Source organism: Asterias rubens, chromosome 8, assembly GCF_902459465.1.
Source record: "Asterias rubens chromosome 8, eAstRub1.3, whole genome shotgun sequence".
In the NCBI taxonomy this organism is placed as follows: domain Eukaryota; kingdom Metazoa; phylum Echinodermata; class Asteroidea; order Forcipulatida; family Asteriidae; genus Asterias; species Asterias rubens.
This window is the reverse complement of record NC_047069.1, coordinates 5,911,060-5,924,085: the sequence shown is the minus strand read 5'-3', so window position 1 is coordinate 5,924,085 and position 13,026 is coordinate 5,911,060. Positions and strand designations below refer to the sequence as shown.

Here is a 13,026-nt window from a genome sequence, read left to right as displayed (position 1 = left end):
TAGCCGGTGACATGCTCGCTGCTAATTTGCTCGTACACGGGAAGGAAGTGACAGTCCGTGTCACCTTAGTGCGAAGTCAATTACGCTCGTATTTTGACTTAAATTCTAATTTTGTCTAAGTTTACGACTAAACGTTGTTTTGTTGAGACAGCTGGGTTACCGTTGCACGCTAATTGCGTTGTCTTTACATGGATATGTTTCCGGTTGGGTGTCATGAATGAGCGTAATAAGATAAAACGGGAGAGATAGTTACCACTATTGATTATCAATTATCGTCCGTGTTCTCCATTTGATATTTCAATGAAATTGATCAGATATAATAAACAGACTTGTTGGAGCTTTGTGATATTGATATTCCAAGCATCCCACGGTTTGCTTTCTTTTTTTCTACCCCCCCCCCCTCCTTTTCCAGGAAAACAAAGGACAAGTTGAGGATACAAATTCAGTTCACTTATGATCAGTGGTGTTTTTAAACGCAATGTATTCCTTTAGGGAACTGTTTGATTGTTTTAATCCTTTATAAGTATAGATACAAGCAAAATAGCCCATGAAAATTTTATTGCGAAATGTTGAAAATCCAGAGCGAATATGTCCACACAGGAAGAATAATCTATAATTTGAATACACAGCCTGAGAGATTTTACTGGCAGTTACATTTCTCAGATTCAAATTTGGGGGGATAATATTTTTTATACATAAACAAAACTTTGAGTAGTGTTGGCTCTGAGAAAAACTCGCTTGTACTTGATTTGAGGGTTTTCGAAGTATAATCTTATCGTCTTTCGGAGAATGCACTCTGACGTCACAACGGTACAAGTTCCAAATAAATAGATCCTACAGGGATGCTTTGTAGAGATAGTTTACATGACTGTGTTTTCCACTTATAAAGAAAGGAAACATTTGACTTACTTCAGAATGATTTTAAGTATTAAACCACAAGGGAAACTGACTGGGCGAAATTAGGGAGACTGCCAACATTATGGTTAGATAGTTTAGTAGGTAGGTAGAGGGCTTCCCTAATAATCGGTAGGTCGTAGGTCAAATCCCCAGTTCTAGTCAATTTTTATTTGTGCATCCCTAAAATATTCAATTAACTTCATTAGACATCTCACCAGTCTTGCAGGAGTAACTCTTTCTTTACACATGTATTCAGCTGAGAATTTTGTCGTCTTCAAGGCAGAAGCAAAATAAAACGATTTCTTGAACAACCCATCGATTGCTGAATAACGAGAAGGTAATAAAAGCGTCCTACGTTTGAGGCCGTAAATTCCTATATAAACGGAGTGGCCCCCTCGCTCAAAGAGAAAGTAACATAAAACAACGCGCTGGAGGAAATGCATATGACAAGAGGGTCCATCGGGACCGCTGAAAAAGACATCGTGAATCTTACATGACACTTGACAATGTGTGGACACAACGCTACTATGCATTTCCACCCTGTATGGCTACTCTAAATTTAAATGCAGCCTGGACAAACTACCAAGAGGGACTCACTCGATCAATCTATAGCGGAGGTCGGGTTGATATTGGACTGAAGATTCAAGGCTTTAGGTTTGTGGTGTTCACTTTCCCAGACGATCTCAGTTTTGTTTGTTGCTTAAAGGAGGCATGATATATTCTTTCTACAGTAGTCTGTTTTTCGATTTGTTTTTGTTCATGGAGAAGTCTGAAAAACTTGTGATTAAACAGCCTTAAATAAGGGAATAAAAGGGTAGCGACGAGTTCTTACGCTACTCTTTTATTCCCATTCATAAATGCCCTTTTGTTAAAAAACGTTAAAAAAATACAATTACAGACACTTTGACAGTTGAAAATACGAGGTTTTAAATATACTTTTCAAAAACTTTGTGAAGAGTCTGTTGCGCGTAGGTTGTGTGTACGTGTGCGCGCTTAGAAATAGATTACGCGCGCGCGCACTTAGAAGTAGGTTACACGCTGTTACGCGCTGTTACTAATAGCTATGACTTGCGTTCCGCGTGATAATCTTGCGCGCCTGACACGTGGAAGCTAGGCGGTTATAAACACTGGTCATTATCAACCGTTTAAACACCCCCATGTGATGCGTTCTTCACCAATAGGAATAATGAAACTGTCTGAGGTACATGTATTTATGAATGTCTCATAAAGCTTACACCATTTGTACATGTGTAGGTCAGCCCTTGATTACAGGCCCGTTACAGGGGTGTGTACAGGTACAGCAGTTAATCCCTATCATGCACAGAATCGTAGCAGATTCCCACATCATTTGATGATGGGCAAAGGGAAAGGGGGGCACCTCTTTTCAGTTGGTTTTAACTTTTCTTAAAGGGAAGGTAGATCGATTATAAACTTAGTTAGTTGGAAGTGCAGCAGCTCTCGAAAGCATTTTGAGGATCATCTCACTTCGAAGGTGTGGAAAAAGACAAAGATATCAGGTTTTATTCCTCAAAATTTAAATTTAAGAAACAATACTCTCAGAAACGTTTCTCAGATTGTGTAATCCAGTTAGTTGTTCTTCCTGTGTGGACAAAACCTCTCCAGATTAACAGTGATGTTCTTAAAATGACTAACACTTTTTTCAATGAAATTTTCACTGGTTAGTATTTAAAGGCAGTGGACACTATTGGTAATTACTCAAAATAATTATTAGCATACAACCTTATTTTAATGGGGAGAAACGGCTCCCTCTGAAGTAACGTAGTTTTTGAGAAAGAAGTAATTTTAATTTCAAGACCTCAGATTTAGAATTTGAGGTTTCGAAATCAAGCACCTGAGAGCACACATCTTCTCGTGATAGGGTGTTTTTTCTTCCGTAATTATCTCGCAACTTCGACGAGCTCAAATTTTGACAGGTTTGTTATTTTATGCATGTCAATGTTGAAATACACCAAGTGAGCATACTGGTCTTAAGTTATCTACTTAAGCTTAATACAATCATTAATACACGTAAACCTAACTGCCCACCAACATGGTGAGCGTGGCATTGGTCGCCCCGTGTGATGCGCGTGCAAGGGGTCAATAGAGGGGCGTATACATGTACGACAATGGCAGTGTTTCTCTGTCTTGCACAGAATAGTGGGAACTCGACGCTTGCATAGTATATCAGAGACTGGCGATCATAATCGCAGAATTTTGCGGTATGCAGAGCCATGATATTGGGCCCTCTAGTTATGAGGCTACTGAGATTAGCTGGATCTATAACTCATGGGGTACCATGAGGTGGATATGTGCAATCAATTCAACATGTATCTGAAGATGCAGTTACAGTTCATTTTGTCACCAATGACTCTTGCCCCTGAACTGTGCTAGGGTGGGGGCGGGGGCTGTTGTGTGACTCCTGTTTGGAACTGCAGCTTTGAGCATTTTTTTTCACCGCCTGACCTCCCCACTTCTCCCACCTGACTAGTATTTTCCCACCTCACTGGAGAGCCTCTCTGTCTCCTCACCGAGATCAATTTGTTTCATGAGTGAAGTGACTTCATCAAACCATAGGACAATCTATATCATCACACATCATTCGTTATCGTGCAGGCAACAGCAAGTTGCCTCACCGCCCCCGGTAATTGCCTTGGTGTCCCTTGAAATGTTTCAGTTTACTGAGGAAAGTCTGCCTTGTCCTGAGAAAAAAAATAAACATCAGGCCAAGACTCTGTTTTATCTGTCTTTTAAATGTAGGTATTGTCAGTTTGGACACCCTATTTATTTTTTAAATTTCCAGTAAATTTAAACACCCTTCTACCAAATCTGGAGGAAACCTTGTGGAGAAGCGCCATAAAAATTGGCCCAGTTACCATTAGCTCTCTATTGAATAAAGGGAATGTGGCAGTGACAGCATTATCATGGTCTTCTTGTGCCGAGATTTTGACATCAAGGGCATTATACATGACCATGCCATTATACTCATTGAACACATGAGGCATTCACGCTTTCTCCGCAGGGCAAAGACCTGTACACAAGGTTTGCAGATAATTGTCAGGAGATTTGTGGGGGTGTCACTCCAGCACTTTCAGTAGCAGAACAATTTACCCTTGAAGTTAAGGTCCTGGCTTTGATAACAAACTACAACAAAACGAACGAGATTATAACGCACATTGGGAATGGCAGCTGGCGGCATCAGATGCTTTCATAGATACAGCTCGAGTACCATCTGAAGTCGGCATTGCTATCAGGCATTGGAGTGATGTTAGATAATTCATTTCGCTCTTCACTATGCAGTGGGCAGTCTCTGCTTACAGAGTCTCAATGCTGTGCGTGTCTTTGTAAGTGGCGAAACCTTAGTTACGCTGATTGTTATGCACGCACACTTGCAACTCTCATCACGATCACTCAATGGCTACGTAAACTCATGAAATTCCTCATTGTGATTGTTGACGTTTCTGCTAGCAAACTCGTGTTTATACATAATTGGTGACAGTATTTCCTTATCAACTCCTGGCATGATACTTCTATTGGAGGGAAGGGCAGTTTTTTTCCTTGGGCACCTCTGTTAACCAAGGATTTTGTAATGGTGTCCAAATCTGCTGGAAACTTAAAAACCAGTTGTCCAAATTGTTCACTTACATGTTCAATATATACAGGCCTGTGTGCTTTGTTTTTCGAAAGGGCAAGGGCACCAAGTCATTTCTCCTTAGTTAAGGGCACAGACCCTATGAGGAAATTGTAAATTTCTACTGTAACATTTCAAGGGCACCAAGGCAATGACCAGGTGGCATGGAAGCAATCGCCTTCATTGCCTCAGTGAAGTGTCAGACGGCCTGCATTTACATGTAAATGACAGATACTACAGGGTGTCCAAATAAAAAGACGGGGTCCAAAAGACACCAAGACATCACTCTGGCTAACACTATGCAGTGAAGGAAATTTGCTCTGGAACATTTCAAGGGGCATCAAGGCCAGAGGCGTGAAGATAATTGCCTCTATCGCCTCCATGAAGTATCAGCCCAACACGTACAGCTCCTGACATCCTGACATGAATACTTAACCATGAAGTGCTTTAGCTGGAAAAATGTATAACAATCTAGGCAGGGCAAACAAATAAAGCACCTTCTTATGTATTGTGGACAAGCTGTTGTGATTTCTTGTTGCCTTTGGTTTTTGGAAGCGTTCACTTGATTTGTAGTTGTACATGTAACGTATACACAATTAAACTAACCTGTGAACATAAAATGGTGGTAACATCATAACATTAGTGAGATATTGCAGAATTTCTTGAGCTTTACTTGGGGTTCACTCAGGAAGAATAATTGGTATACACGATCTGAGAAAGTTTTCCATTCATTTGAATGGAATTGTTCTCAAAATAATATACACGTACATTAACAACAGCTGCAGTGCTTCTTACCATGTACAGTACATGTAAGTTTGTATTAATTATTTGGAGTAACTACCTGTGTTTTTAATTCACCCTTTAAATGCAATTGAAACATACTACATACTTAATGTTGAAATTGTGAATGAATTGCATAAAAGATTATAGAGCGCCGCAAGGCGCAAGATGCAGAACTGAAGCTTTATCTATTGTTGGAACGTGAAATACGCATGGGCACCATTTCAGCAAGTAAATGTTTTGTTTCCTATTGATATAAATGGTCATTGTCTGCGCTGATCCTCACTGATCTACTGTTGCAAGAGTTACTTGCAGAAATGCGTAATATTGTAAATCATCCACTTTTATTAGCCAGTTCGACATCTCTTTATTTACTTTTTTTGCCACAGTATAGATGCCCAAGAACTCTTTCATAAACCAATAATGTGGCATCCTTTTTATGGTTTTTATGAAAACTAGAGGATTGGAATGTACTTTTCCAATAACCAATGATGTACATGTACCATCCCTTTATGGTATGTTTCATGAAAGAAGAGGGAAAAAAACCAACTGTGACAGTTCCTTGACATAATAATTTCCCAGAAAGATCACCTTTAATTCACCTGTAGTGTCTGAACCAACCCTTTAATAAAGTTGTCCTATAAAAAGAGAGAGAAGTCTTTGAGAGAAGGGGGGGGGGGAGTGTGTCCGAATGATTTTTCTTCCACAAAGGGAAATTACTTTTCACCTTTCAGAGCAGCCTTCTCAAGCCGTTAATATATTGACAATAGATTGGGCCATTTTTCCTTGACATTTTATGTTTACAAGGTCATATCACACATTCAATATCTTTCCGGGCTTTTGGAAAGGAGGGGGGTGGTAAGGAGGGAGGTGCTAGCAAGCTAGACTGAACCCTTTATCCTCAGCTGAACGAGCGTGGAATTGGAGTTGTTCACACTCTGATGGCCAGCTGCGGAAACTTTCCAATAATTACTTTTCCCTCCATGATCCGGGATTCCCAAATAAAGAATTTGAAATAACTCCCCAGATTCTTTTCTTCCTCGTCGCTCTCCGCTCTCTGCTCTCCGCTGACAGTTAAAGTGTCGTTTACTTTACCTGTCAGAAGGGATGCATTAAACTACAGTAGCCCACAAAAAAAACCACACTTTAGACCTAATCTTGAATTTGGAAAGTCTGCAGTGTTGATATGCTTTATAGTCTGCATTATATTTGAGATGCAGGCTCTCTCTGCCGTGTGTACACATACTTTCCTCCGTCGCTGACATTGATTTTCTTCTTCCTTTTCCCGGTTTTCTGTCCTTCCTTGGATATGAGATGTTGAGTATGTGCATGCTCCTTCACATTTTGCACTTCTCTGAACGGACTGTCCTTCCTCTACAGTCCTAATTGAATTGACTGCATGCCTGGCCGGCCCACAACTCCCCATCCCCATTCAGTCCCCGATATATTTTCTAGGTTAAGTAAACCATAGTTCATGGTTTTATTTGGTAAACATCCTTGTTGTTATATCTTAAACTGCACTGTCTTTTTTATTTACCTCTTTGAGAACATACACAATTTTGTTTATGGTTGTGTACTTTTTGCCAAAGACGTGATGCCATTTAATGAGTTTGGTTCGGTCAGTCTGTGTCAGTTTGTTGACCTTTAAAGGTGAGGTTCCTCAGTTCCTGAGGTTCTGCAGTTCCTCAAGGGGAATTATTACAAGGTTTTACCCATAAGTTGAGTAGTTTTATAACTTATTGTTATCCTTCACACCATGCAAAGCCTCAAACATTACTTTATATTTATTGTGAAGTTAATGTCAATTGCAGTCTTGTTAGTCTGTAGACTGTGTAAATTTTGCTTCAATTATCAGATATTTATTTAGTGCATAATGCAGGAGCGTCTAAGCGCGACATAAAAACAATGAAATGGAATATATACATACATCAATTTGTTACACTATATAGATTTCAATATAAACCACAAGGGAATCTCATAGATTCAAACAAATGAGTCCAAAAAGTCCCTTGAAAATTAGAAGAGAGTCAGCTTGGCGAGTACAAAGAAAAACATAAAGCAATGAAATGAAATTCATAAAGCAATTTGTTACACAAATAAAGATTCAAACAAAGTGTCTTTAAAGACCCTTGACACTATTGGTAATTGTCAAAGACCAGTCTTCTCATTTGGTGTATCTCAACATATGCATAAAATAACAAACCTGTAAAAATTTGAGCTCAATCGGTTTTTGAAGTTGCGAGATAACAATGAAAGAAAAAACACCCTTGTCACACGCAGTTGTGTGCTTTCAGATGCTTGATTTCGGTACCTCAAATTCTAATTCTGGGAATCAAATTCGTGGAAAATGACTTCTTTCTCGAAAGTTAGGTCACTTTAGAGGGAGCTGTTTCTCACAATGTTTTATACCATCAACAGCTCCCCATTACTTGTTACCAATAATAATAAGGGAATAAAAGGGTAGTGACAAGTTCTTACACGGCCGTTTAAAGCCGGCAGGGTCAACGACGAGGGCCTTTATCTCACGGCAATGACCCTGCAAGTTTTAAACGGACGTGTAAAAACGAGTGACTACTCTTTTATTCCCATTCATAAATGCCCTTTTGCTAAAAAACGTTTACAAAATTTAATTACAGGCACTTTGACAGTTGAAAATTCGCGGTTTGAAATATTTTTTTCAAAAACTTTGTGAAGAGTATGTTGCACGTGGGTTTTGTGTATGCGCGCGCGCTTAGAAATAGATTATGAGCGCGCGCTTAGAATTGAATTACGTGCTGTTACATAGCTATGAATTGCGCGTTCCGCGCGATAATCTTGCACGCCGACACGCGGAAGCTAGCCGGTTATAAACACTGGTCATTATCAACCGTTTAAACATCCCCACATGACGCACTCTCCACCAATAGGAGTAGAGAAACTGTCTGGGGTATTTATGAATACATATTGTAAGTAATTACCAATAGTGTTCATTGCTTTAAATAGGCCCTTGAAAATCAGGAGAGAGGCAGTTTTGCGAATAGCAAGATGCAAGTCGTTGTATAACAAAGGTGCAGTGAAGTATGAGGCTTTTTGACCATAGAATTGAGTAGTATGCATCAGTAGGGATTGGCCAGCAGAAGGGATAAAGAGGAGAATGTTTATGCAGAAGATCAGATATATATAGTCAGGAGATAGGCCCTGAAGAGCCAGCTTGAACTCTAGCCTTTGTGGGTCATGATGTTCTGCACTTGAATGAGAGATGTACTCGTAATTGCCTCTTCCTAACTCTATGTGATATGCATGTTAAAAAAGAAGAAGAGATTCATAAAGTAATCTTCGGCTCTCACAGGAAACATCAGACTCTCATCCTTTAACAATTTTTCCCCAAAGGTCATTAGGCTACAGTGCTCATGGAGTTAAAGTAGTTGAATTCCGGTTCAGCTATTCTAGTTATATCAGGCATGATGTTCTTCCTACTTAAGTCTGTTTTCCCAAATTATTTGCACTTAGAAAATATCTAAAAAATTGTGATTAAAGGCAGTGGACACTATTGGTAATTACTCAAAATAATTGTTAGCATAAAAACTTACTTGGTAACGAGTAATGGGGAGAGGTTGATAGTATAAAACATTGTGATAAACGGCTTCCTCTGAAGTAACGTAGTTTTTGAGAAATAAGTAATTTTCCACAAGTTTAATTTCGAGACCACAGATTTAGAACTTGAGGTCTCGAAATCAAGCATTAGAAAGCACACAACTTGGTGTGGCAAGGGTGTTTTTTCTTTCATTATTATCTCGCAACTTCGATGACTGATTGAGCTGAAATTTTCACAGGTTTGTTATGTTATGCATATGTTGAGATACAGCAAGTGAGAAGACTGGTCAAGACTGGACTTGACAATTACCAATAGTGTCCACTGTCTTTAAATAGCCTAAAATGTAGATAAGAGCATACATCATGTGTACATGTAGGTCAGCCCTTGTACTCAATAAAATATTCTTCTTTTTTCCAAAGACCATTATAATCATGCCTGTTACATGTATGTTTACACATTTCTAATGCTGAGGTCAAATTAACTGTGGCCCACTGGCCCGAGACCAGTGAAAATGTCTTTAGGCCACCGAATCACAAAAATAATTATCTTCCTCAAAATATCCACGAATCCTTCTGGACTGTCCTGTCGGCTACACGCCCAGCGAGAGTTGTATGGTTTGTATTCTGGCTCGACCAAAATGCTGTATTGTTTTTGTCTGCAGCTCTATGGGAGTGTGTCCTTAGGATTCCTAGAAGATCCCAAACTACAATGCATTGGAAATTTTGATCAGGGAGTTTTGATCAACGTTATCCCTTAACAGTGGTTCCCTTGCCAAAGCCTGAGGACCACTGAAAATTCTCTCCAAATGGTCTGGCTGGCCAGTTAAGTGTTAAAATGCATCTCTGTTTATTATTAGACAGTGGAGTAGCGAAAAACCTGCCGGACTGGTCCTGCTGGTCCTGCTGGTCGGTCACTGAAAAGGTAAACGACAAACCCTTATGATTTTATTGTGTTTTGTTTTGTTAACAGTTGAGTCAGTGTGCCAGAGTTTGCCCATGGCGTACACCGAGAAGATGCTGAGTTTCCTGACTACTCAACTGGACACCTCGGCTCACCTCGAGTTCTACCTGACCTGGTGTGAGCGTCTACTCACCTTGTACTGCCCTAGATTCCAGACTCAGTCGAGTTCCACGCAGGCGCTGCTCAGAGCCCTGCAGAAGAGTCTCACAAGGAAACATCAAGATCTTGGAAAGCTGTAAGTGCATCAATTTCTTAGAAACTTTATAACTTCTATTACTATGGCTCGCATTTGACTCTGGCAGGTTGGCCCAAGGCCAGTGGATTAAGCCCTGGGCCAGTAAACTCAGGATTTGCAGGCCCGTGGCTGGTGATTTCAGCAGTGGTAATCAATATGCTTTTTTCTCTCCAAATTACTAATAATCTACTTCTCTAGCACTGAGGATACTGTTCCAAAAAGCTCCTTGGAATCTTTTAACTCAAAGAGGTGATCATAAAGTGCAATTTTTATCGTTTTTTTTATGATCTGGATCCCAGTTTGAGACTTTTTTCTCAGCAGTGACTCTCATCCTTCAGTTAACCCAGGACCTGATAAGTTCGGTGGACTTGGTTTTTATTTTTATTGACCAAAAGTACCTCAATTTGTACAGAAGTGAAAGGCAGGGATGATACCTAAGTCACCCAAGCTCACCAACTGTAGGGTTTAGGTTCCATGCAATAGTGCCATGTAAACAAGGGCTGCTTTTGTGTTGATAACAGTAGTACATGTAGTATGTACCAGAATAAGAATGAAGTGTGCGATGCACTGGTCTCAGGCAGGAATTGAACCGGGGTCCATATAAGTGGAAGACACCATTGTCCATATCTGATTTGCTCACCAAATGTGGGGTTTAGGTTTCATGTAACAATGTTTCGTGTAAAAGGGCCGCTTATGTGTTGATAATGTTAACTCATGCAGGAAGCGTTGTGGCCGAGCGGTCAAGTGCACCCGACTCAAGCAAGAAACTTGGCAGTTATTTGCTTCATCTTTAGGATGGGATGTAATGCCGTAGGTCCTGTGTGTTGTGTAAGGAACATAAAAGAGCCCAGGTACACTTATTGCTAAGCGAAGGGGTGTGTGCGGAAAACGTCTTGTGAAAACTTAACACAACTAGAGCAAGTGTACTCCACTCAAAAAAAAAAAAAAAAAAAGAATGACCACTTTGTATTGTAGGTAAAACAGTTTTATGTACAAATCCTAATCTAATGGTTTGCTCAGTGCTACTGGCAGTGGCTGCTGAGTGCACCACAGCACCTTAAGGTGCAACATTGATATGTTCCTCATGCAAAAACCTGTGTTTAAAAAAGAAAGAAAAAGTTAACGCTTTGAGACGCCCGTAGAAAAAAACTTATCTAAAACTTATTATTATTATGACCTAAAATGTTTTGATGATTGAAAAAACATGTTTCAAGGACAGACATTTAAGGGAAGACATCATGGAAACAAGAGTATTCAGCCCATCAGAGTAATCTGAGACATGTGTGTTTAATCTAAAATAAATCACAAACCCATGCTCCATCAAAATGTAGTTATTAAGAACAAATGTCCACTGCGCTTGTTCTTAATGAGCCACATGTGTTTTCCTTACACACAATGGGTAATTTATCTGGCAGTTTGAAGGCTAGAATTTTCTTAAAAGTCAAGGTGTATGTTAGCAAGCTAAGCTCAAAATCTCTTCATCATGTTTCATACAACATGAAGATTGCTTTATAAGAGTTAATCAATACCCATTCTTTAGTTTTCAGCACATAGGCCTACGCCATCGATTTCACGAGTGAAAATGTAATCTAATTCCCTAGTCATGTTTGTAGACAACAAAAAAGGTTTATGCTTTGTCAAGGATTTTGTAAACATTCATAGTCATCCGTTTCTGATTTTTTTTTTGCTCCAAGATAAATCAGAACTTGTTTAATTAAAATGGCCTGAAAAGTCTATTACATGTAGGTCAGTCTTTGTACTTGATTAAAGGAACATTACAGAATTGGTAAGAATCAAGAAACAAAAATCTTGAAGATCACAGATTTACCTGAAGCTTGCATGGTCTAACGATGATGATAGTAGAAAACATCCCTTGAATTATTTCTGTCTGAAATGTCATATTTGATGAGAAATAAATAATCAAACTTCGCATTTGGAGTTTATCGCTCAGTGAATGTTTTATCCATTTTTATTTTGGCATCGACGCAATGCAAAATTTGTAATCATTTTTTCACTATTCTCTCGTGACCCAGATGACCGATCGATCTCAAACTTCTACAGGTTTGTTAGTTTATGTATATGGTGGATAACATAAAGTGCTTTACACTGCTAGCAACTGTTTTGTTAGCATAAACCAATTTTGTAATGTTCCTTTAAATGTTCCTACAAATGTTCCTACCTTTTACCATGCCTAATATTATGCCTAATTTGATAGTCTACTGCAACTTCTTGTTGTTTGATTTTGTGACAAACAAGAACAAGGCTGTCCTTTTTCTGACCCTTAATATGTAGCAGTGAAACAAAAACAAAAACACACAGAGCACACAGAAGTAAACAGCGTGATCAATGAATAAAGATTTAACCACATCAGTATGTAGTCTGGGGCGTGTGAGTTATCGATATTGCAAGACTAACTGTCTGTTTCAAGGAATCAATAGCATTGATTGTGTCTTCCTTGTTTATGGAACATATTCATGCATGCACCTGGCGAGGGCAGGCTATTAGAGGTAGTGAATCCGCAGGGACAAAGTCACCACGTAACTCTGCATCGCTCTATCTGTTTGAAGGACTTGTTCAACTCGTGGGACATGATGGAGTTGTTTGTCTGTTTGTTTGTTGGGATGTTTGGTTGGTTGTTTGTTGTTTAGTTTGTTTGTTTGTTTGTTTCTTTCTTTTGTTTGTTGGTTGGTTGGTTGGTTGGTTGGTTGGTTGGTTGGTTGGTTGGTTGGTTGGTTGGTTGGTTGGTTGGTTGGTTGGTTGGTTGGTTGGTTGGTTGGTTGGTTGGTTGGTTGGTTGGTTGGTTGGTTGGTTGGTTGGGTGGGTGGGTTGTTGGTTGGTTTGTTGGTTGGTTGGTTGTTTGGTTGTTTGTTTGTTTGTTTGTTTGTTTGTTTTCATTTTGAAAGGAGGTAGTGATGTTGAGATATTGCTGAACATCTGGAACATATGTGTCCG

General features: G+C 39.5%; 1 protein-coding gene across 1 annotated transcript in view; it reads left to right on the top strand.

The window, feature by feature from the left end:
* Positions 1 to 10,078, top strand: part of LOC117293542 (periodic tryptophan protein 2 homolog) — a 44,167-nt gene extending 34,089 nt beyond the window's left edge. The window contains exon 18 of the mRNA XM_033775900.1: positions 9,849 to 10,078. Within this exon, the coding sequence (XP_033631791.1) occupies positions 9,849 to 10,078 (230 nt within the window). The remainder of the gene's footprint in view (positions 1 to 9,848) is intronic.
* The last annotated feature ends 2,948 nt before the right edge of the window (positions 10,079 to 13,026 follow it).